This window comes from Vigna unguiculata, chromosome 1, assembly GCF_004118075.2.
Source record: "Vigna unguiculata cultivar IT97K-499-35 chromosome 1, ASM411807v1, whole genome shotgun sequence".
NCBI lineage: Eukaryota > Viridiplantae > Streptophyta > Magnoliopsida > Fabales > Fabaceae > Vigna > Vigna unguiculata.
In genome coordinates, this window is record NC_040279.1 from 39581809 (window position 1) to 39604568 (window position 22760).

At 31.1% G+C, this 22760-nt stretch overlaps 3 protein-coding genes and 1 non-coding gene across 4 annotated transcripts; 2 read left to right on the top strand and 2 right to left on the bottom strand.

Moving 5' to 3' along the window:
• The first annotated feature begins 7566 nt into the window (after positions 1 to 7566).
• Positions 7567 to 10308, top strand: LOC114177837. The gene is made up of 6 exons (XM_028063415.1): positions 7567 to 8055; positions 8730 to 8787; positions 8946 to 9112; positions 9491 to 9566; positions 9677 to 9734; positions 9914 to 10308. The coding sequence occupies exons 1-5, from the start codon at positions 7909 to 7911 to the stop codon at positions 9691 to 9693; spliced, it is 465 nt and encodes a 154-aa protein (XP_027919216.1). The 5' UTR covers positions 7567 to 7908; the 3' UTR covers positions 9694 to 9734; positions 9914 to 10308.
• Positions 10309 to 14349: 4041 nt separating this feature from the next.
• Positions 14350 to 15682, bottom strand: LOC114193239. Its single transcript, XM_028082963.1, has one exon. The coding sequence runs from the start codon at positions 15552 to 15554 to the stop codon at positions 15024 to 15026; it is 531 nt and encodes a 176-aa protein (XP_027938764.1). The 5' UTR covers positions 15555 to 15682; the 3' UTR covers positions 14350 to 15023.
• A 442-nt stretch (positions 15683 to 16124) lies between these two features.
• Positions 16125 to 16196, top strand: TRNAP-AGG. The gene has a single exon. It is a non-coding gene; the product is annotated as a tRNA-Pro (tRNA).
• Positions 16197 to 16466: 270 nt separating this feature from the next.
• Positions 16467 to 19849, bottom strand: LOC114193228 (rop guanine nucleotide exchange factor 5-like). Its single transcript, XM_028082953.1, has 7 exons — positions 19265 to 19849; positions 18906 to 19022; positions 18590 to 18744; positions 18417 to 18491; positions 18030 to 18320; positions 17393 to 17755; positions 16467 to 17124 (listed from the first exon to the last, which is right to left on the bottom strand). Exons 1-7 carry the CDS (start codon positions 19551 to 19553, stop codon positions 16618 to 16620), a joined length of 1797 nt encoding a protein of 598 aa, XP_027938754.1. The 5' UTR covers positions 19554 to 19849; the 3' UTR covers positions 16467 to 16617.
• Positions 19850 to 22760: the final 2911 nt, after the last annotated feature.

Below are 22760 nucleotides of genomic sequence, written 5' to 3' on the forward strand. Positions count from 1 at the left end.
ATTTGATGTGAAAAAGTACTTTAACTTTGTTCCAGAATATATTACCCTCCATGAAATTCTGTCATGCAGGTCTTTATCCTTAGTTATCCAAAACGAACCTAAGAGAATGAAGGGAATTCTTTAAGTACACCAATGTATATATATACTCTTCTTTAAATTCTCCACTATACACCCTCTTTAAGACCATTCCTCTGTGCCCTTTACAACCTTTATTTAAACCTCTTCATTAATCATAGACTAATAACATCTTATCGTTAACTAAGGATATTAAAAACCTTCTCTAATCTTCTATATGCATGCATTTAAATGCTTCCTTTACACTCAAGATTCTGGGCTACAATATCTACTCCTCTCAACATTATTCAGAAACAAGTGGTGTGCACTACATCCCACCATTTACATTCATTCAACTTCTTAACGTACCAATTAACGTTTCTGCAGTGCCAAATTAGCCACGTGGTTCATTTCAACGCCACAAACACCACGTTAAAACATTAACTCAAATCTTATTACACATCAACACATTTTTAGGTATTTATAGGTATGTATAATTAATTAAAAATGCCTCTCAGTATATATCTAATGACTTTATTACCTATCATTGACTTAAATATTTAAGAAATTAAAAGTAAAACATTCTATTCAAAGATATTCTAGCATGTAGCGTTATTAATGAACTTTTATTGAAATGTTTAGTTTATTGATTGATTTTTTAAAAAAATTGTTCTTGGAGCAATGTTTGCCATTTTTTTTCACAAATTTATTGATTAAATACCATTTATTAATTACATTTTTTTTAAATATTTGCACGTAAATGGAAGTTAAATTATTTTTACTTTTGCTTCTTTCTGATGATGCTATTTACCATTTTTCATGTAAAATATAAGATCACATTGAAATGATATAAAGATAAAATTTATTATTTATCTCTAACTGCGTAAACAAGGTAGCATGGAATAATTCTACCCAAGTAATCAAAAGTTTTGAATTTATTTTTTCAGAATCATCACACTCAATTTTAAACCTATATCTTATATACATGCAATTCAAACTCATAATTTTATTCATACCTCCCTCCCTCTCTCACTAGACCTACCAAATAGATAGGAGTTTTGAACGTGTTAGAAACTGAGAAGAGTTTGCTACCAATTAAATTCTCTAATTTTAAATAGTTTAAACAAATGATAACGAAATTTATTATTTTGATTATATCTTAATAAATTTTAAATTTGTATTTGTTCACCTTCTTAATACTGTAGGGGAAAAATTACGCATACTTTATTTGACAAATCATAGCCTTCACGAAGAATATATCCAGTAGCTTTTTATCTCCATTTCATTATTGATGAACGACCAAAATTTGTGGGCCTGATTTGACCATTTCTATATAGAGAATGAAAAAAAAATGTTTTTTCCATGTTGAGTGTATCTACTAATTTTGTTATAATATCTGGGTAAACTTTTTCTGGAGAATCTGCATAGCATGTTGAAGAATGCCAATTTGTGTTTAGGGTATAATAAAAATATACCAGTAACATTATGATGCATATATATGATTCTCGAGTCACTCAGGCCAACATTTAATAGACAATAGAAAATCTGTAACTGCATCCAACCAGAGAAATGGTATCTCTGGCCCAAAAATCACAAAGATTCTTTGAAAGATTTGATAGAACATAACTTAACCATGGGTTGGGGGTTGTTATTCAAAAGTAGGAGAATACACGTTCTATGGAACACAAATTAACAACCGATACTAATTTGGGTTAACAATGTGCTTGACCAATAACTATCTCATAAATATATCTGGTAAGAATTTAATTCTCAGGCTGTGACAAAATAACTATGAAAAAGAGTAAATTGATAACGAAAATTAGTTTCTCTTAATAGATTTTTTTTTGAAGATATAAGATAAATTTAAATTAGATTGAATCTCATATAAAGAATTAAATTTTAATTTTAATAAAAATCTTGTAAAAAGAAATAACAAAACAGTGGCAGTAGTACACAGAATTAAATGAATTGATAAGCAGGTAAACAACTGTGGGTGGTATGTAAAAAGCCATAGAAACTGCCATCTTAAGACCTTATCCATTTATTTCTCGTTCTGCGTGATTACCACTTCACCTTTTGCTTTCAACCACAGCTGCAAAGTTATCAGAACTCAGAACTCAGAACTCAGAACCACGATGTGTCTGTTTCCAAGTTACCATTAACAAAACTCAACCACATACATAAATATTTTAACATCCATCAAATTCAAGTGTCAATTTCTACAAAATATCAGGTCAAGATGATATATCTGTTCATGAGATGTAATAATTAATAGAAGAAAATTGAGTTGAAATAAGAATAAAGAAGTTCTTTATTCTTGTGTTGGCGTTGGAATAAATGAAGGTGAACGTGCATGTGCATTGCAGACACACCGGATGGATGCAAACATGATCTGTTCCAACAGTAAAGGTACTTATATATGATTTCAGAGATAATAATGGAATTTCAATGACACAACAGAAAGGTGCATGTTACTGTGTTCGACACTGCAAACTGTGTTTCTGCTACTGTTGGGGCAACTAAGTTTCGTCAATGACAACCAGGAGAATCATACACCATTTTTCAACACTTTTTTTCAGGAACTTTCGATATTTCTGCGTCTTTTTTTACCCTAATTTACTGATGAGGTTAATTTTTACTAGTTAACATAGACGAGAAGAAACTACAAAGCTAATGCGACAGTGTTAAAGGTTGGGTTTTTGGTATTGAGTTCATTACTGCGATTAGTTATAAAACTGATATCTTTAAGAGCTTTCAATTTTTGTTTCCAGATGAACTCTGCAATCTTTGAACCTCTCAGCACCTTTTCACCCTTCTATAAACTACTCCACTAAATTCCTTATCTTCTAACCAGTAATCAAATATTCTGAATGGTTTAGGTCTTCAACATTTTTATCATCTTTTAATAAAAGAGAACAATAGGTAAAGCAGCTTCTTTTCAACACAAGTTTAGTCTTTTAATTTGTGATTCAAAAGAAACCAGACCAATTTTATCTTGTACTTTTTTGGTACTCCTTATAATATAAAAGTAAAGAGATGTCTAATTTAATTGGTTTCCACAAGTCAACAACTTAATTGTCCATGTTTTTTCTTTCATCAGCATTAAAATGAGACGATAGGATTGTCCCAACCTTTATAAGAAAATATTAATTGTCCATGTGAAAAAATATTGAGCTAATTCAACTTATTTTCACACTCTTAGGTCATTTTATGTATAAGAACATAGCTAATTAGGTTTTAATAATCAAAGAGATATACTTTTGGCTTCATAGTATAAAAGAATAAAGAAGGATGACCAAATATTAAAGAATAAAGAAGGATGACCAAATATTAAAGAACACTTGTATGATTATATAACAAAATTAGATCTTTATTTCGATTTTTAAATACAAGAGTATATCTGTTTGCATTCTTGGCGAGTACGCTCACATATTTTAATTTGTTCAAAAGGTAATTATTAGAACAAAATTAAATATAAGAGGGACCTGAAATGGGAGAAAAAAAAATGCTAAAACTTTCGTTCTAGAAGCACCTTCTAAAAGAGTTATATTCTCATCTTAAAAAATGAGAGCATAAAGAGAGAAACCAAAGCTATATTGGAAACGCAGATGAAGAATGACAAAAACGATGGATGAAGAAGAATACGAAAATGTCTATAGATTTTATTCTCATCCATAGAACTTGAAAGCATAAATAAAGAAGGAAGACGGACGGTGATACCCAAGAATGTAGATGAAGAATGATAGAACTTAGAAGAGTAGAGAAGAATAAGAAAATACATCAAAAGAAAAGGGGGAAAAATGTGATGAAAGATTAAAAACAATGTGCAAAAAATGTCTTTTTAAGTCTTTTTATGCGGAAATTTTCACATATTTATGAATTATTAATTCAAAAGTTTAAAAAAATCCCATATTTTTGAAAATAAGATTGAAAAATCCACTTTTATTCTGTAAAATAGAAATTGCTAAACTTACAAACTTCTCACTTTCTCCATATCGATTTTGTCTTGTTTTTTTAAGGATATTTTCAGATGGAGTTTTATTGGGGAGATACAATACCAATGAAACAGTTCAATCATATAAGGCACTGACACCACTCTCAACCCAAAAGCCTTAAGGTTTTGGGTTGAGAGTGGTGTCAATTCCTTATGTGGTTGTGCTGAAGTCTCATTGGTGTTTATTCTCCCCAATGATACCCATCCTTATAAACCTAACAAGTGGTATCAGAGCTGATGGTTAAAACTGGCTCAGACGAGTGCAGTATGGTCCTAGTATCGAAAGTCTTCCTAGCAAGGGTCCCAGGTAAGGGTTCCAGGTAAGCGTGTCTCATTAAGAAAAAAACAGCGGTACAGAAAATGAGTACTCGTGGTTGGGAATGCTTCCGCTAGGGAAGTGTACCAATGTGGTTGAAGGACTCACCCTTGAGGGGTAGATTGTTAGGAATCTAAGTGTGAGTCTAAGTCCCACATTGACCAAAATTGAAAAAGTAAAGCACTATATAAGAATAAAGACCCATAAACCTATCTTAACCGGTCTCATTGTACTCAACGAAATTTTAAAACATCCCAAGCATTTAAAATTTTCCTCTCTTGTACATTTATATATAGTTGTCAATTTTTTTTCAAATGTTCTTTTATCTCAATCTTTTAATATAATTTCATATATTTTTAATAAGAAATTATCCATAACTAAAAGTAATTAAATATTATAATTAACGTTTATATATGTATTATTCCAGTTCAATAGTCTCAAATTTTTAAGAAATAGACAAGAACAATTTAAATGCACTTGTTTCTCAACTCTTTACTTAAGAATTTAAACAAAAGATAATTTAAATATTTATTTTCTTTCTCTTAAGACGTTAGCATAAAATTATTATAAGAATTTAGACTTAAAAAAATGTAGAAATAGCTTCCCGTCACTTAAAAATTCAAAAAAAAGACTTTATATATATATATATATATATATATATATATATATATATATAATTTTAAAACTTATTTATAAAACCATTCATTTGTATGAAATAATGCACTCAAACCCTACTTTATATGAAAACGTTGAGATGGTAAATACGTAAGTTAATATCTTAGAGATAAAGTCTATCATTGATAAAGACTAAAAATGCATGTTAAAAATATATGTGAAGACTCTAACAATATCGTAGTTATGAAAATAATATCTTTAATATATTATTTGTGTTTTAAAAATAATATTTTGCTTCAAATAACTAAAAATAAATTTAATTTATATACACTACAATATAACCTAAAAGTGAATAAATCCACATAGGGTCTTTTTACCTTTTTCTAATGAATGGTTATCGTTTGATACATCAGTTATCCTAACTCCTAATTAAAAGATAAGAATTTATTGATGTATGCTAAATTCCTTCCACATTATTTTAAGCACTCTAGCATACCCAACTTCTGCATAAGAGGTTATGGATGTATTAAAAGTTAATTAAATATTTGAAAATGTAAATAAAATATGTAAAACTTAAAAAAAAAAATCAACTCAGACAAATATTAATATAATCTCTTACTCTTTTTACATATTTATTTTTCAATTTCAGAACAAAACAGAAATAATGACCTTAATTTGATATTTTAGAAAATAATACATTCAATTTAAAAAAAAAATAGACGAAGTTAAAAATCAAATAAAAATAATTGAATCGTTACTACGTAATATAAGGTAAAAAATACTACTAACCATTTAAAAAATTCTCAAAACTTATAAAATATATATTTTTAATTTCCGGTAACAGAATAAATCTTATTAAATCATATGTAAATTTTTTATTTATGAATTTTTTAATTAATTCCTACTTAATTAAACTTTTAATAATTGTATTTTTGGTGCTAACAAAAATTACAATAATAAAAATATATTAATTAACTAAAATTAAAACAATTTAATAAATAATATTTTTCTCATCCAACAAAGACAAGAACACTGATCAGTGTGTGACATCATAAGTTCATTACTAAAATCGATAATAGATTAATGATTTAGGTTGACGTCTATAGCAAGAGACTATGATATTTTGACAAACTTTTTTTTGACAAAGTTTGACAGAGTTCTCTTTTCAAGCCACATCAAACCTTTCTCTTCTCTTTTAAAGTCACATCAAATATTTCTTTCATCCAATGAGGTGCTGCCATGTCGTCGTTGTTAGGAATTCAAGCGTGAGTCTAAGTCCCACATTGGCTAGAAATGAGAAAGTAGAACACTATATAAAGATAAAAACTCATAAACTCATTGTCTTAAGATTTTTGGTTGAGAGTGGTGTCAATGCCTTATGTGATTGGGCTCAGGTCTCAGGGGAGTGTCAATGCCTTATGTGGTTGAACTCATGTCTCATTGGTGTTTGTTCTCTCCAGTGAAACTCGCTCGATAGACCTAACCGTCATTGTCAAAAGTTTATCAAACAAACTTTGCTAAAAAATAATTTTTTTTTGATAGCAAGACTATTTAAGAGGCAGATAGTATAAGGTATCTTTTACTTTAAAACCATTAGAAGGTTAATATAATATTTCCTTTCATCTTTACAGCTTTATGTTAACTCTAGAATATGATATAACTGTCAAATCTTAATAAGTTAACACATTATAAATGACTTAAGAAACTTCTTTCTTCTTTCATTCATAATACCTTGGCCAAAATATTTATTTATATAGAGCTTAAACTCGTTACCAAGAATTGATGATTCTTTATTGATTAATATTAATCGCACAAGAATTTAGTCATACCTAATAATCATTCAACTAACATTATAAAGTGTCACATGTCCGATATGAAATTATAATAAATAACTTGTTAATTTCCATAATAATCTTAAGTCTAAAGAAATTATATATATTTTTTCAAAAGAATTTCTAATTGATAATTCAAAGGTAATATTAATCATCAAGAAATTTCTCTTTAAGTCAGTTCAACAATCATATTTCTACATCTACATAAATCATTTATATATGTAATTTGAAAATGAGATCTTTTAATCTTTATCCGATAAAGATCACTGTACACATACTAATTTATCCAAATTAATGATATCATCTCCTCGATAATCCTACGATAAATACAATTTAAATTGAATTATATAAGAATTATTTTCATTATTAATCTGTATTACAATAACGATTCTTTAATTTCAATCACGGACCTGATCTTGTTAATTCAATAAATACGAGAATGAAATAAATAATATTAAACATAATGTTATTATTAATAACAAATGTGTTTGTGTGAGGATAGTTAAGATAGAATTATGAGAGTTAACTGTGGGAAACATGAATGAAAGTAATGGTTGGTTGATTAGAAATGAGTAGGTAAAAAAGAAGGGAAAGTCAAAGGAGGAGGAGGTAGACATATGGCAAAAGGGGTTTGGATTTGGGTATGAAGTCGATGTGGGACCAAGGTGGAAACCCATGTGTCAAAGAAAGGGAAATTGAATGAGGGGCACATGGGCGCAGCATATTTTTTGGGCTTATAAATACCCTTCTATACGTATCATCTTCTACACATCATCTGCTACCATCACGTGCTCTCCTCTCTTCTCTTCTTCAATCTTCTTTCTTTCTCTCTCTCTCTCTCTCTCTCTGCACCCTTTTCCCCATCTTCCATCGTTATCTTTTTTTTTCCGCCTTCTTCCAAACCTGCAAATCTTATCCAATCTTTTGGTCGTTAAAGGATAGATATATACTTATCAAACTAGCTAGTAGTTTTGTCCGTTGGTTGACAAAGAAAGAAACCTTTATATTATACCTCTCCAAACACATAAAGCTAGCTACCTTGCTTCCTTCGTTAATCACTATATTAGTCGTAAGTCACACTCAATCACACACCAGACATGGAGAACAACAAAAAGAAAGTCGCAGCAGGTTCTTCCTCATCATCACTCACCAACTTTGATCATCTTTTTGGTCCCAAGGACCCCTCCACCACTTCATCTTCATCCACCAGCTTCTTTGGCTCCATTTTCCCACCTCCTCCCACTGTATGCTTCTTCTTTTTCACTTTTTATTGCTCAATCTTCCTTGCATATGACATCTCCTGCGTGTTTTTCTTTTTCGTTTTTCAGATTTTCTCTTTTGCCTCTATGGCGTACTTATTGTTTCTGACAACTTAACCAACACCTCTAATGTGTTGGTATAATAACAAAACAAAAGAATTAACTTCAATGGTTTATGGCTTTATAAGCTTTTAAGTTCCTTGATTCGTTTGAGCCGGTATGTATAAATAGCACGACTTTCTACGAGGTAGTTATTGAAAGCATTATGGTCAAACTCTTCTATCTAGGTAACTAACTATAACTATAACTACATGTCTGCAAAAGAAAAAGAACAAAAAAAAAAAAACGTCTAATAATTTTTTCTGATCTAGTTTACTCTTGAACAAAAATGGAGTATGATGGTATTTGATATGAGAAAGCTGGGAAGCAAGTTGTTGAGTATGAATTTGTAAATTCTTTTGGTCTAGGTCGCATAAAGTTTTAATAGCTTTAATGAGAACTTTAAGCGTGAATGAATATGTTCTTGTATGAGTAGTGTTGGAGTAAAGTTAATATGAGGAGGATTGATCTCTGAGCGATATGTATAGCATATACTGGTTTGAGAAAAATAATTGACATAAGATATAGAGTTAACCCTGTTACTCTTTATTGAACTTTAGGTTGGAGGAAGAGATTCAACAAAACAAGAGATGGGAGGCAAAAATTATGGAGCACCAGGTTCGTTATGAGACATATACCACTTTGACCTGAAGTACTAAATATGCCATGTTTCAGTTCATCTCAAATCTTGTCTATAGACAGGGAACATGTGGCTTTTTCAATCCAATTTTAATGTCTGGGCTTATTTAGTAAAGCTTCAGTTGGATTCGTTTCAGGCAATTACGGTTACAAAGGTGAAAACAGCGGTGTCTCCAACAAGAATGCCAGTAGCAATTATCAGAATGAGGCAGTGGAGCCCAGTAGTTACTACAGTTCATCAATCTTTTATGGTGGTCAAGAAAATTATTCCCCAAGAACCAGGACCACTGAATCCCACCACATTGTGAGTGCCTCAATTCCCATCCTTTATCATCATGGTCCATGCTGTTGATTGCCAAAGGGATCATTATTTTATATATATAATAATATTTTTTTAAGTACAACCCCCACTGTTTTTACATTTAGTTACACATATGCTTTTGCACCACATATATGCTTTATCTTTTATACATTTTCCTCAACCTTGCTTTCTTATATCATAACACAAAGTAAATCACACTTTCTCTTTTCTACCTTTCCTTTTAACCCCCAAAAGATAAGTGTAAGGATCATTGGCTACATATAAATAACATAGTGAATACTTTATAGTTGTAAGTATTTACATGCATATGTGTGTTGTATTTTTTGTTTTTTAGTTGAAGCATATTTGGCATCTTTGCAGTTTAAGAAAGATAAGGAAGACGATGATCCAAACGGTAACGATTCAAATAGTGCTTCAAGAGGGAACTGGTGGCAAGGTAGGACAATCTTGGTTCCACGTAGCAGAAGATAAGGAAATAAACAAAAATTCTAAGTTAAACAAAATTTACTGACTTTATAACACCTACATTATTTTCGGTTCCTGCAGGTTCTCTTTATTATTAACATCTGCGAATGTATGCAAAGCTTCCCATCCTGTGGACCAGGTATTTGAAATTCAAATTTAACTCCTGTTTCTTTTTCCCTTTAAGGTTCATAGTTAGTCAAATTCTACTGCTAAAACTCCATGTTTTAAGTGTATGCAAGAGAAACATTGCAACTTTATATCCAAACTATCACGTTCTGGAATGAGCTTTGAAAGATGGAGAATTTGTTGATTTTGCAGGATGATATGTATGAAGGAGACCACATACGGTGTACGCAGTGGCAGTGGTCTAATTAAGTAGGAAAATAAGACATGGTAGCGGACACTAGAACTCTTCGACGACATGTGTTGAGTCCTTTTTGTCACAGCTCGCACATATAAGTTTGTAGCACATGATAAGTCAACCATTATAGTTGTTAGTACGTAGTAAAAGCTTGAAGCCATAATTACTAGCTGTTGTGTTCTTATTTCATGCAAAAAGTTCGGTGCTGGTAACTGACTTTTGGTAGTGTTCTAGAATCATGTGATCTTGTTGCATGTACTTTAAGGTTTCCCGTTCTATCCGCTGTGTAGCATGTAGCTTTCTGTGACTTATAAATAAGAGCTGCATTTATAAGCTTGCTTTTTCTATAACATTTTTTTATAAGGATAAATTAAAATGCAAAAAAGATAAGCCACCACAGTTAATGCACCTCCAGCAATACAAAAGAAAGGTGCAGTACATCAACATGAAAATGAAAAAATAATAATAATAATAATAATAAAACTCCCAGTAATAGTAATAAGTCCACTATTAGGACAACAAATTGAAATAGCCCAACTCAATTCTAAAAGCAATTTGAGTGAACTAAATCAATGATATAATATAAGTTTGAATTTTAGTTAAAAAATTACTTTAAATTTAAGTGGAGTTGGAAAAAAAAAAATACCTCTTTATTAAGTCAATTGGAATTCGAAATGAATTTTGTTTTTAATAATGAAAAAATAATAAAAAACACAATATCCAGTATAAACTGATGAAAGTTAATTTAGGTAACTGAAACTTATATACACTCATAATTGTTCGAACAATAACAACTCTACAACTGTTTTAACAAATTAAACAACACTAAATCATCCAAATTTCCTTTGAATTACTTAAATTGCTCGAATTACTGTTTAACTATCTAAATTGAATGAATTATATTAACAGGCCTTTTTATTTTATAATATATTTTTTCAAATTTCTAAATTTTGACTCACAATATAATTTGATTTAAGTATTTATCTTTTAAATGTAAATTTTTTATTTTAAAATAGTTCAATTTTTTTATGTAGATAATTTCCAGTTTGATGTAGCTCAAATATGTTAAACAACAACCATAAGTCCAGATTTATATATACAGTTTTATGCAATAATATTACATGTAAGAGACATAGAAGAAAATAATCACCGTCTAGAAATAGTTAATTTTATATTTAAATTTTTTGATACATCTAATAAGTCTCACATAATTTAGAAGTCAAGATCCAAAGTAGTCTAAATACTTCTATCTTTACTTTTTGATATGTCTTTAAAGGATAAAATCAAAGGATAAAATCGTGAAGGAATATGGACTAAAAGATCTGTATACTAAAATAATTTCTTTCTATATTTCTATCTAACCGGATAAGCAAAAATAAAACTTAATTTCTCATTTTCTCTGAACCAAAATCACGTAAAGAAAAAGCTTATTATAATTTTCCTGTTCACTTTTTGTCTTTCAGTTTTTGTACTTCCCTCAAACACAAAGTGGAAAAGCTACGTGTTATGTGAGTCCAGGATCAACCATTATTATGCCTAACACGTTCAGTGCAACATAAACAAGAGTGGTGGAACTAATCATTGTACTGATATAAGGTGGAAGAAAATTGTTTCAATATTATCGATCTGTTAATATATAATAAAGTATGCAGTATTTTAATACGAGAAAAATAATTAAAACGAACTGAACAATGTTAACTCAGTCTCTCATTAAAAATGAACCACTGAATCCATCCATAAGTGTTAAATGCTGAAGGAAGGTATAATAGCAAAACATAGAGTTAAATGTGTGATTATTAATTGTGAATCAGTGTACGCAGCAGATTGTTTACGCATTCAACAAAAATCTGGACAAAGCATTACCTCATATTAACATCATCTTCTTATGAAACTTCTAAACAAGAAGTCGTTATGAATTCAACCATAAACTCATTATGATTGAGCTTGGTAATCGAGAGTGGTGTAATACCTTATGTGATTGAGCTCATATCTTATTGGTATTTGTATCTCTTCAGTGAAATCTACTCTATAATTTATAGGGAGAAAGTTTTGTGGACACAAATACTTTGTATAAAGATTTTGGTATTAGATGTATTCTGCAACACTGTTATTCCCTGTGGTTTACTAAGAAGATAAATGAAGATTCAATCCTACTATCACTACAAGTACTTTTTTACTAGAGAATTACAAGAAGTGATGGTAAAGGATATCATTAAACTTCTTTAGTTTTAAAATAAATACACTTTTTTTTAGTTTTATTCTATTTTTAATAACATACTTTTTTTTATATTTTAAAATAGCGAAAGTTATCTATCTTATTTTAAGTGAAAGAATTTTTTTCATAAACCAAAAATTAAATAATTAAATTATTGTACACTAAAAATATAAAAAAAACTTATTTATTTCTAAACAATAAATTATCTATTTAAATTATAAACAATTATTTAAGAAAATATTATTTTATTATGAAATAAAAAATAGCTCTAAAATATAATTTTTATTTAAACTTTTATGAATATATCATTTTAAATAAACTAAGGGGTATGAGTTTCACCTTTTTAAAAATAGAAGTAAGATAAATTAAAAACACAACAAAAGATGTATACCCTTTAAAAAACCTAAATTAAGATCTAAACATCCTTTTATTAAAAGTATAATAAAAACGTATTGATATTTTAAAAAAAATGTATCCATAGTAAATGCAATTTTATTTAAAGATAAGTTGTATATTTTATGAAAAAAAAATAATTAATCGCTTTTAATAAAACTTCATCAGTGGATTCAACAACAAAAATCAATAACAATGAGCTGGGAGCCAAATCACACAAAAATACTTAATACCATTTTTAACTCAAAACATAAAAAATATATTTATAGATTTTTTTATTATATATTACTTAGCATAAGATTTAGATTAACATCTGTATCACTGACACGTGTTATTAACCACAACAAACATTTATAAAACACTTCCTATAGAATCCATATGTAGTCCTAGTCCATTAGTACTACATACTCTCACCATCCATCGTTTAAGTCCATATTAATTACAAGTTATAAAATCATTTTCAATCAAAATATTATTTTATAGAAAACTATTTTTTAACATGAAATTTTAAGAAGTTTCTCTTACAAAGATGATAATTTTTAAATAATTTCTATTTTTCAGTTTTCACTTTTTTATATTTTAAAACTACTTAAAAATTTTACCTTAAATTATAAAAAATTATCAAAATATTCTTGAATTTTTTTATCAATATAAAACTCCAACTATCTCTTAACTTTAAGAAGGCTAATATACGGATAAGATGGAAATTTCCCACTTTAATTTACTACAACTTATGGAAAATACGGATATATAGTTAGGTGAGATTTGAAAAACAAAACGGAATTGTTTTGCCATATGATCTAAGTCAGATTCCAAATCAATTACTGTAGATAACTAAAATTCATGAGATGGTGCCAATTGGTAAGATTTATCAAGAATGAAGAAAGATGACCGTTGAATTTGTTTCTCTCTAATATCTCGCATCGTGATTCAAAATGAAGAAGGAATATACCCTCAAAATGGCATTGTGCAATTGATAACTAATTCAAAGACTTGAGATTTCCAATTGATGTTTGTATAGTGAGCCGTAGAAACATGCGAACGAGAGATTTAACACGGTAACTTTTGAACTTCGATGAAAATCAAGAAGGAACGAAAGATAAAATAGTGACATTATTAAGAAGAAGAACAATTTCAAGACTGGTGAATTAGGGAAATACAAGCTCGCAATTTTGAGTTGTTATCATTAATATAAAAATTATTAAAAAATATATCAAAAATCACTTGTGTAATATAAATAGATGTTTTCTTAATGAATAAGGCTGCTTTTAAATACGAATAACTGGCTGATGCAAAAGCCCATATGATAAGGTGGGCCTTATTTACTGTCCAGTCCAATCCCCAAAACAAATCAATAAAAGTTGGTGAAGTCGCTTGCATGTAATAAAACAATCCTTTTGAGGCAATCCACCAGTTCAACCTTCTTAGTGCTTTCGCATGTTGTATTTCTAAGCTAAAGAGAAAAGTACATTTTATATACATTTTTTTTATTTTTAATTAAACAATCAAAAATCAAGAATGCGCTTAAAAAAACATTTAAAACTCGACAAATTCTAAAGAAATTAATAGTGCTGCTAGAGTTAATTGGAGTCCAACTGATTCAATGGAATCAATAAAAGAAATTATTCAACTTGTAGATTGATTCAAACTTAATATGAACTATTTTTTGGTTAGAACTCCTTTCAATTAAAACTCGTTGTAAATCAATAAATGTAGTGTTACATTCTATTTAAATTTATTCATACACAAATAAAATCAATAATCATAGTTTTTACTAAAATTTTATTTCATTTTCAAACTAATTTGAAGTTATTCAATTTCGGTCAGTAGCCAGATGCAAAAAACGAAAAGTAGCGGACCTTAATTCTCATACAATTCAGTGGCAACTAGGGAGAGAAACTAACATTTACTTAGATCATGAAAAAGATGAAGAACGATTCTACTAATGACTCTTCGAACCAAAGGCTCCGCTCAAATTCCAATGAAATTGTACATGGAGTTTGAAATGCAATTCAAATCCCAATATCACTATTGTTTGGGTTAACTAGAAGTGTTCACCGATGGAGATAGTAAAAGACTAATTCTTGAAATACTAAAATTCGTTTATAATGCTAAATTTTTCATCCAAAAGTTCTTCCATACTCTAACATCAAGATCTAACTTATCATCAACCATCAAACTGCTTGTATTGACAAAGATGAATATCTCAAAGCCTGATTCAGAAGAACACAACAAAAGCAACACTTCCATTCCAGAGCACATTCGTATTAATTTACACTCACTCAGGATCAATTTTCAAATCCCAGAGTGAAAATTTCGCGAATCGGAGTTTAGAACATGTCCAAAGGTCCAAAACTCAGTAGAAATCTAAACCTCCGCAATTTCAACGATGACACATAAAGTAGCCGCATCAAACATTGTAACCGCGTTAAACGTGATTGCATTCGTTCACAGAAAACCTAGCGAGTGAAAGCGTACAGAACGAGCGAGGCGTAGATGAGGAGCGCAATGGGGACGAGGATGAGAAGCGGAACGACGGCGGCGTAGGTGTGCGAGCTTCCGCAGGCAACCGTTCCAAGCTTGATCTGCGCGACGTTGACGAGCGCAAGCATTAGAAAGGCGCAGCCAAAGACAGATCCCACGGCGGAGACGAGCATTCCGACGCGGAGGGAAGAGCGGTTGACGTGTGCGACGAGGTGTTCGACGGCGGCGGGGTAGTGGAAAGAGGTGGTGCGGGAGAGGCGAATGGCCTGCTTGAGCGCGAGTGCCACAAGGCTGGAGAAGAGAAAGGAGCTGAAGGAGTAGACGTGGAAGGCGATGAGGTTCTCGGCGATGGCGGAGGTGGGAGCGCACGCCGGATCGGAGTTGAGACTGTTCTGCGGATCGTTAGGGTTCCAAGTTAGCCCTATGAAGACAGCGAGAGTGAAAAGCGAGTTCACGTTCACTATCGCGTCTAACGCGGTGATGTGAAGACTCGTGAAGGAAGACATTCCTATTATTTTCTTCAGGCAGAAAACAGGGAAGAAAAGGAGAGAAGAAGACGAAAATTGATGGAATGGACTCTCAGCAACGAAACGCTTTCACCGACCCGTTTTCTTTAAATTCAAAGATTTATTCGTAATTCTTTTGGTCTTTTTTCGTGTTTAACAGTTTCTTTTTATTTATTTTTTAACAGGGAAGAACAATGATAAATAAATATGTTTGTGACGTTTATCTTGACCAAAATAAATACGTTGAGAACACCGTGTCCGAATTCCAAAGAACTAAAGTAGTGAGTGAGATAAAAAATAAAAATAAAAATAAAACTTTGAAATAATTGGACAAAGATTTTTAAATATTAAAATTGTGCCAATCAATAAAATCTGATAAAGTTCACATTTCGTGTTCCTTTACCATGTTATCTATTGTGATTCCAAATCTATTTTCAAAGAAAATTGCAGAAGCATCCTGACAGAGAAAAAAAAAAGCGTACACGTTTGGTGCTGTGATGTTTACATGTGGAAACCATCTAGAAATTGCTGTATTAATTTATTACTTTAGTTGCAGATCAACATCCACAAGGGCATTTGGTCTAGTGGTATGATTCTCGCTTAGGGTGCGAGAGGTCCCGAGTTCAATTCTCGGAATGCCCCACTTTTTAACTTTTGTTTTCCCTTTTCTTTACTTTCAAGTCTCCTTTGTCAGTGACCACTTCCTTTCTAGTTTCTAACTCCTGCATTTTAGTACTCCAAGATGGAGTGTCTCAGGTCCCACTTGTCAATTATACGAATAACCAAGCTCCATTTTCTTATGTTTGGTACATAGGAAACTTTATACATATCATTAAATGTTAATGTGATTCTCAGCATTTTTAAATTCAAAAGCCAACTGCTTCAGATCTCAATATGAATTTGAATTCTCAATACCAACAAATATATATATATATATATATATTCATCATGAATGATACAAATGTAAAAGTTAAAAAATATATAATAAATGCTTCTTTCTAAAAGTCTATGCTCCACTAAACTAAGTAAACTTTGTGCCACCGAATTTCAACAATCTTGGTAATCATTTGGTTTTGTTCTTGATTGTGCATGGTTTCTTCTCACGTTGTTGTTCAGTTTTCTTGCTACTTGGGTTTGAACATTTCACCTCAGTTGAGTTGCTGCATATCTTAGTGGTCTTTGTCTCTACTCCAAGGTAATTTGACAGCACTCTCCTCACCCCAAAGCCACGACGATGAGGTTTGATGCTGTCGTTGTTATGGAGGAAAGGAGTTCTCTCCCCTCTTGCAGGACTAATGAGTGACACAGAAGCTGGTGAAAAGCCTGGTCTGCCAAATGCTGCTTTGTGCGGAGTAACAGTGCCTGAGACAGACACCGAATGTGGACGTGTAACCTTCTTCTGCTGAGAAACCACGTTAACTGTTGTAGCAGTAGTAGGAACTAATGCAAACCTCTCTGATTGTTTGGTCAAGTCATCCACATATAGCAAATCATCAATGCGAGCTACAATGTTAAATGCCATGCTCTCCAAAACTCTTGAGTAGCTCTCCAGCACGGATTTCCCGACATCCTGAAATGTCGGTGTAAAAATGTGTCAATGATATATGCAATTATGAAGGTAAGGATCTTTTGAAATGCTTCCGTGAAAATGTGTAAATCATTAAGAGTCTGATTATTTTCACTGTTTTCTTCCAAAGTTTTTAAAAAGGGAAAAAAGGCTAAAAATAAAGTGACACTTTTTTTTACTAAAGGGATACTTTTTCAAAGGGACTTAATGTATGCAATTGAGGAAGTGCAAGGAAGATGCAGATGGACTGAGAAATATGTAAGGAAGCAACCTTGTTGCACTGGATCTTGCTGGTATCAAGGGTGGTTTGACTTAGGCCTGGGAAACGCTGCTTCAGGGAAACTAGAATGTTTTCAGCTCTATCTGCTAGCAATTCTCTCTTATCTCCATCAGCCATGAAGTCCTTGACTATTTCCCATGATGATTTTGGGGTAGAACGGCTGGGCCTTGGGGATGGTAAGAACCGAGAGTGAACTCTTCGGCGCCACACATAAATTGCTGCTTCCACACGGTTTGCAATCTCTAATGCAACATGTTCAGAGGATATGTCTAAGCAATCAAGAAGGTACTCTTGGGAGAATTGATCTGATGTTATGTAACGGTAAACAAAATCCCCCAAGCAAGTTCTTCCATTCTGCAGAAACCCATATTCAAGACAAAGTCATAACTTGACAAAAAGTTAACTAAACAACATCTTATTGCAGGTACACAGAAATCATTGCTCACATTGCTTAAGTTAACGTACATCCAAAAGAAAGATGTGTGATAGTCCCTTAAGCTTATTAGTAGATAAGCAAGGTGAGTGTAAATTGTAATGGTCTAATCAATATTCTTTGTTTGCTCATTGTTCTTAATCATAGAATGACACAAGGGGCAAAAGTCTATCAATGATACAATTTAGATTAGACCTTAGGAAGAACTTCCAAATATGAGTCAGGAACTTCCATGTCAGCCAAAGCAATGTTGTTGATAGCCATGGCTGCTTTTAGTATTTGGTTTGCACATTCTCGAGAGTGATTCAACTGTTTTCTCGAGTCTTCACTGAGTCCTGCAGGGGGCACACGAGGTACGGGAAGCCACCACTTCTCTTCTTGCCGCTGTATTGTTTTGCGAAAAGAGGCTGAACCATCTGCTTCTGCGGCTACAATTCCTTGGTCTACATACCAGAACTCTGTAGAAGTGAAACTATCTAAAATTTCCTGTTGTAAAAGAAGATGAACATTACAGCCTCAAACATTTAATGAAGTCACAAAAATTTACTAGTGAGCCATGCAAGAGCGAGATTCAATACTCACGAGAAGCATGTTATCAAGTTTGCGAAGAGCTGGAAGGTTGATAAAAATATCTGTCCTAGGTCTGCAAGTCATTACCTGCACAATGCACCATATTAGAAACTTCATAATTATTAATTCCCTTTTGAATAAAAATCAGACTTCAGCATTGAGATCAAGAACCAATCCAATTTTACCTCGAGCTTACTCCCATCAGGAAATGTTTGCCAAGAAGGCATCAACTCAACAATGTAATCACTAACACTAACAAGCCACTCCACCTCTCTCTGCCACATTTCTTTCTTCTCAGAAGGTAAAGGTTCTAGTCTCCATAATTGCCCAAACACAGTTGCTACACGTTCAAATAATCCAAATTTGAATAAGTTACAAAACTCAAATTTACACCAAACGAGAAAATTCCAAATTTTGAACCACTTGACCAACAAAGACAAAACAAACAGTTTCTCAATTAAACGGATAGCCAAATGTCTGTGTGCAAGAGAGAAAGCATACCACACAGATTAGTAATGGCATTAGAGATGGCCAAAGCAGTGCAAACCCCTTTACCAGAACCTGACATATCTTCACCAAGCAACAATTTTGCAAACCTCTCCTTCATCATGTCAACTTCTGTTTTAAACAAATTAAAATAAATCTAATAATTAGCACTAATTAGAGTTATTACACAAAAATAACAAAGGGACATTAATTAATGACTTGAAAAGGAGTCTAATTATTAACTCCAACCAATTCAACTGAAAAAATAGTATCTATGAAGTAAATTTCCCGTCCACAATCCTTTTCTACTTTCCAAACACAGCCACGTCCCATCTATTATAACATTCTTTAAAAGATAAAAAAAAATAACTAACCTGACAGCTTCAAACCAATACGACTAAGCTTAGTGTTTTCCAAGTGGGATTTATGTTCGTTTTCTTTTTCACGAGAATTAGAGCGCTTGGAGAGTGTAGCCTTGAGAATGGGCCAACCCAGAGGAGCGGGTGAAGAAGAGCCTTTTGCCTTTGCTTCGTCAACGGTAACTGAAGAAGTGGATGCACAGAAACTGGTTTCCCTGGAGTCTGCAGTGGAATCCGTGAGAGAAGAGGAAACCCCATCGGTTTTGTTTCGAGAAGTTTCGTTCTTGTCGAAAAAAACATCCATCTGGGAGAGAAAGAAAGCGGTTTGAGTCGAAAAAGGGAAATGGGGCAGTTAGCAGGGAGGCAGATAAGAAGATACTGCGAACGTGGTTTGAAACATAACGGTAAGACACATGTGAGGTGGGTTTGAGGATATATGAAGGGACCGCTAAGGATGTTTCATGGAAGAAAAGACGATGCAATGATGAAGACGTGTGGCTTTTTCCGAAAAGGATTACACTCTCTGCACTGCATAGTGCACACAACACACAAACTCTCACACACACACACTCTCACACCAACAAATTTGATTTCAAGTTTGATTTACTTACCAAAATGCCAACGTCTCTCTTCTGGCTTTCGCTCTCAGAGTTTGAAGGTAAGTTCAAAATATCAATAAAAAAATTTGAACCTGGTAGCTGTGGGAGTAAGTAAGCAGAGCCACACTACGCTACAACAACAACACGCTCAACCATCATAATTACTTTTTTGGCCTTTCACGTTTGCTCTACGATACGACCAGTAAGATTGAATGGCAGAATTTTCAAATAAAAAATAGTATCTCATTCTGTCACTTATTTCCCTTTTTAGATTTTCTCGTAGAAATAAATATATACGTAATATTTCTTCATCCCAATAAAATAACTCACATTTCCCATTTAATCAATTTTTTTCAGTTTTACTTCACAACTAATAAATATTAATTAAAAATTATCTAAAAACAGTAAGAGCGTGATTGGTAAACGATACTTAGAGTTATTTTTTTAATTTTGAAAATGTAAATAAGTATAAATAACAAATTTTCAGAAACTCGACACTTGAAAAAGAAAACACGGGAGTATACTATTTCAAAATTAATTAAGAGTTTTTTGAAAAAAAAATTGACGCTGTTTAATATTTCTTATTTATCATACCATTATGTCTTCACGAGGAAAAAAAATGAAGATATAATTTACTTGACCAAAATCTACCTGTACGGAAATGGTAACAATATCATGTGTTTCTGAAGATTTTGTACCCTCCTATGATTACTTACTTATTTGGGGAAAATAGATAGTATTTTATTCAAATGGAATGTCTTTTTAGAGAAAAAATTTCATGGTTGAGTTAGGGTTTCATAGTGTGGGGCTTGGCGAAGTTTGTAGCACTAATTAAAGGAAAAAAAAAATTAGAAGTATAATAAGATAATAATTTATGTGGATATGGATCGATAGTGTTGGTATTTTAAAATTTGAATAGTTTGATGGCATGCAATATTTACGAGCTTGTATTGAAAATGGCACCATAATTGGTCCCTCTTCTATATATCTTCCAACTCCTACTATCAAAGTTCTTTATGGTATTTATTGATAATCAATTTTGCTTGATTCCGTAGCACTAGAAGAAAAAAAATCCTTAATTATCTCCTTTTGCAAATATGAAAATATAAAATCAGCCACTCCACTACGAAATTTTGCCATAGATTTTTCTTTTTACAGCTACTGCACTTTGATTATATTATTTTTGTTTTTTCTATTGTAGTTTCACAGTAGAGATACAATATATATAATTAGATTCAGATCTTATTTTTAATAAATGTAAAACTTAATCTCACACTTTGATTTCTAATATAATTTTTTAAAATCTATAAGATGTGTTACAAATATAACTTCCTATCACTTCAATTCCAAAAATAAAATAATTTAAAAAATGTCTAAAAATACAAATACTGTCACATTAATCTCTAAACTTAACTGTCTACAATCACTATAATTCTAAAAGAGTGTTAAATTATGCTAAAACTATATAACATTTTTAATTTTAGACTAAAATAGGCAACAGATTGTAATTTCATTAACTTTTTTTTTTTCATTTTGTTTACTTACAGAGATTAAAGGGGACATGTTACTTTTTTACTTTTTTAAGGGTTATTTTACCCATTTCAAATTTGATACATACGCTCTAACTAAGTTTTTTAAAAACTTATTTAAAATTAATTATTTTTTATATTCTTTACCCCATTTTAAATTATATTTTGTAAGGAGATATTAAGTCATTACAAATTATTTTTAACTGAGCTGTGTTTTCATTTATTAACTTTGTATAACAATAAAAAGAAATATAAGGAAAATAATATTTTACTCACTTTTTTTGACCCACTTTTAATTGAGCTGTGTTTTTTGTAATGATGTAATGTGATGATCTAAGGATGACGAGAATAGTGGATTAAAAACGAATCAAAAAAAATGGATTAAAATATCATTATCCAAAATATAAATATATACGTCTGCGGTTGTATAATTATAATATATATTGAGTTATATTTTGTAAAAGAAACAATAAAATAATGATTAAATAATTTATATTTATGTCGTGTAAATCTTTAATGTATTTAAAGGCATCAAATAATTTTTTACTCGTAAATCTTTTTACGATAAGTTTATTAATTTTGATAAAAGTTATCTGTAAAGATATTAAACTTAGTTTCTAAAAAAATAATAATTTAAAATTTGTGCACTAGTAATATGTATTGATTAAACTATTCAAATTATTCCTATGCACACACACTACGTTTAATTAAAAAACTGTACTTAACAAAATACAAAACGTGATATTATTAAAGTGGTAATAATAATACCAAGGTTTTTGGCTCTTGCCCATTTTTCACGAGTTCGGAATTATTATTGACCAAGGGCTATCTTGTAAATTTGTGTCAGATAAGTCTGTTTTTTAATTATTTAATTAAACCTGAAACCAAAATATGGCCGTTAAATAGCAGTTAGGCTTTTCAGAGAAAGTTGCCTCACATGCCTTCCGATAATTTATAACAATATATAAAGGGGATTCCCCTTTTTGTGTCCACTTTTCAAAATACCGATTTTACTCTTTAAATATAATAATTTATTAAATTTTTAAAAATTGATCGTTATTTTTACAAATTTTTTATAAAATCGGATGTCTATACTTCTTCTCTTCTTTTTTATTTATCAATGGTTATTCTTTTATCTGTTCTGATATATTTCACTTTATTTTTATCTGTTCTGATATATTTCTTCTTTATTTTTAACTTAATAACATTATAATATTATCACCTACTAATATAATATCACACATATTTAAAAAATACATACACACAGGCGCTATCGCGCCTGTGTTACGCTAGTCTTCTTATAATCTCCTTTCTTTATCCATTCTAACAGTCTTGTCTTTTCCAAGATTAATCAATTATTATTAATTAATAAATGAAGAGACA

Bases quoted from the DNA above. Each gene is read 5' to 3' on its own strand.
- LOC114177837 (XM_028063415.1), top strand. From the start codon at position 7,909: ATGGAGAACAACAAAAAGAAAGTCGCAGCAGGTTCTTCCTCATCATCA. The intron at 8,056-8,729 runs GTATGCTTCTTC...ATTGAACTTTAG, and splicing joins TTTTCCCACCTCCTCCCACT to GTTGGAGGAAGAGATTCAAC. The intron at 9,113-9,490 runs GTGAGTGCCTCA...GCATCTTTGCAG, and splicing joins CCACTGAATCCCACCACATT to TTTAAGAAAGATAAGGAAGA.
- LOC114193239 (XM_028082963.1), bottom strand. From the start codon at position 15,554: ATGTCTTCCTTCACGAGTCTTCACATCACCGCGTTAGACGCGATAGTG.
- LOC114193228 (XM_028082953.1), bottom strand. From the start codon at position 19,553: ATGGATGTTTTTTTCGACAAGAACGAAACTTCTCGAAACAAAACCGAT. The intron at 18,745-18,905 runs GTATGCTTTCTC...TTGAACGTGTAG, and splicing joins TGCCATTACTAATCTGTGTG to CAACTGTGTTTGGGCAATTA. The intron at 18,492-18,589 runs GTAAAATTGGAT...TGCATTGTGCAG, and splicing joins CTGATGGGAGTAAGCTCGAG to GTAATGACTTGCAGACCTAG.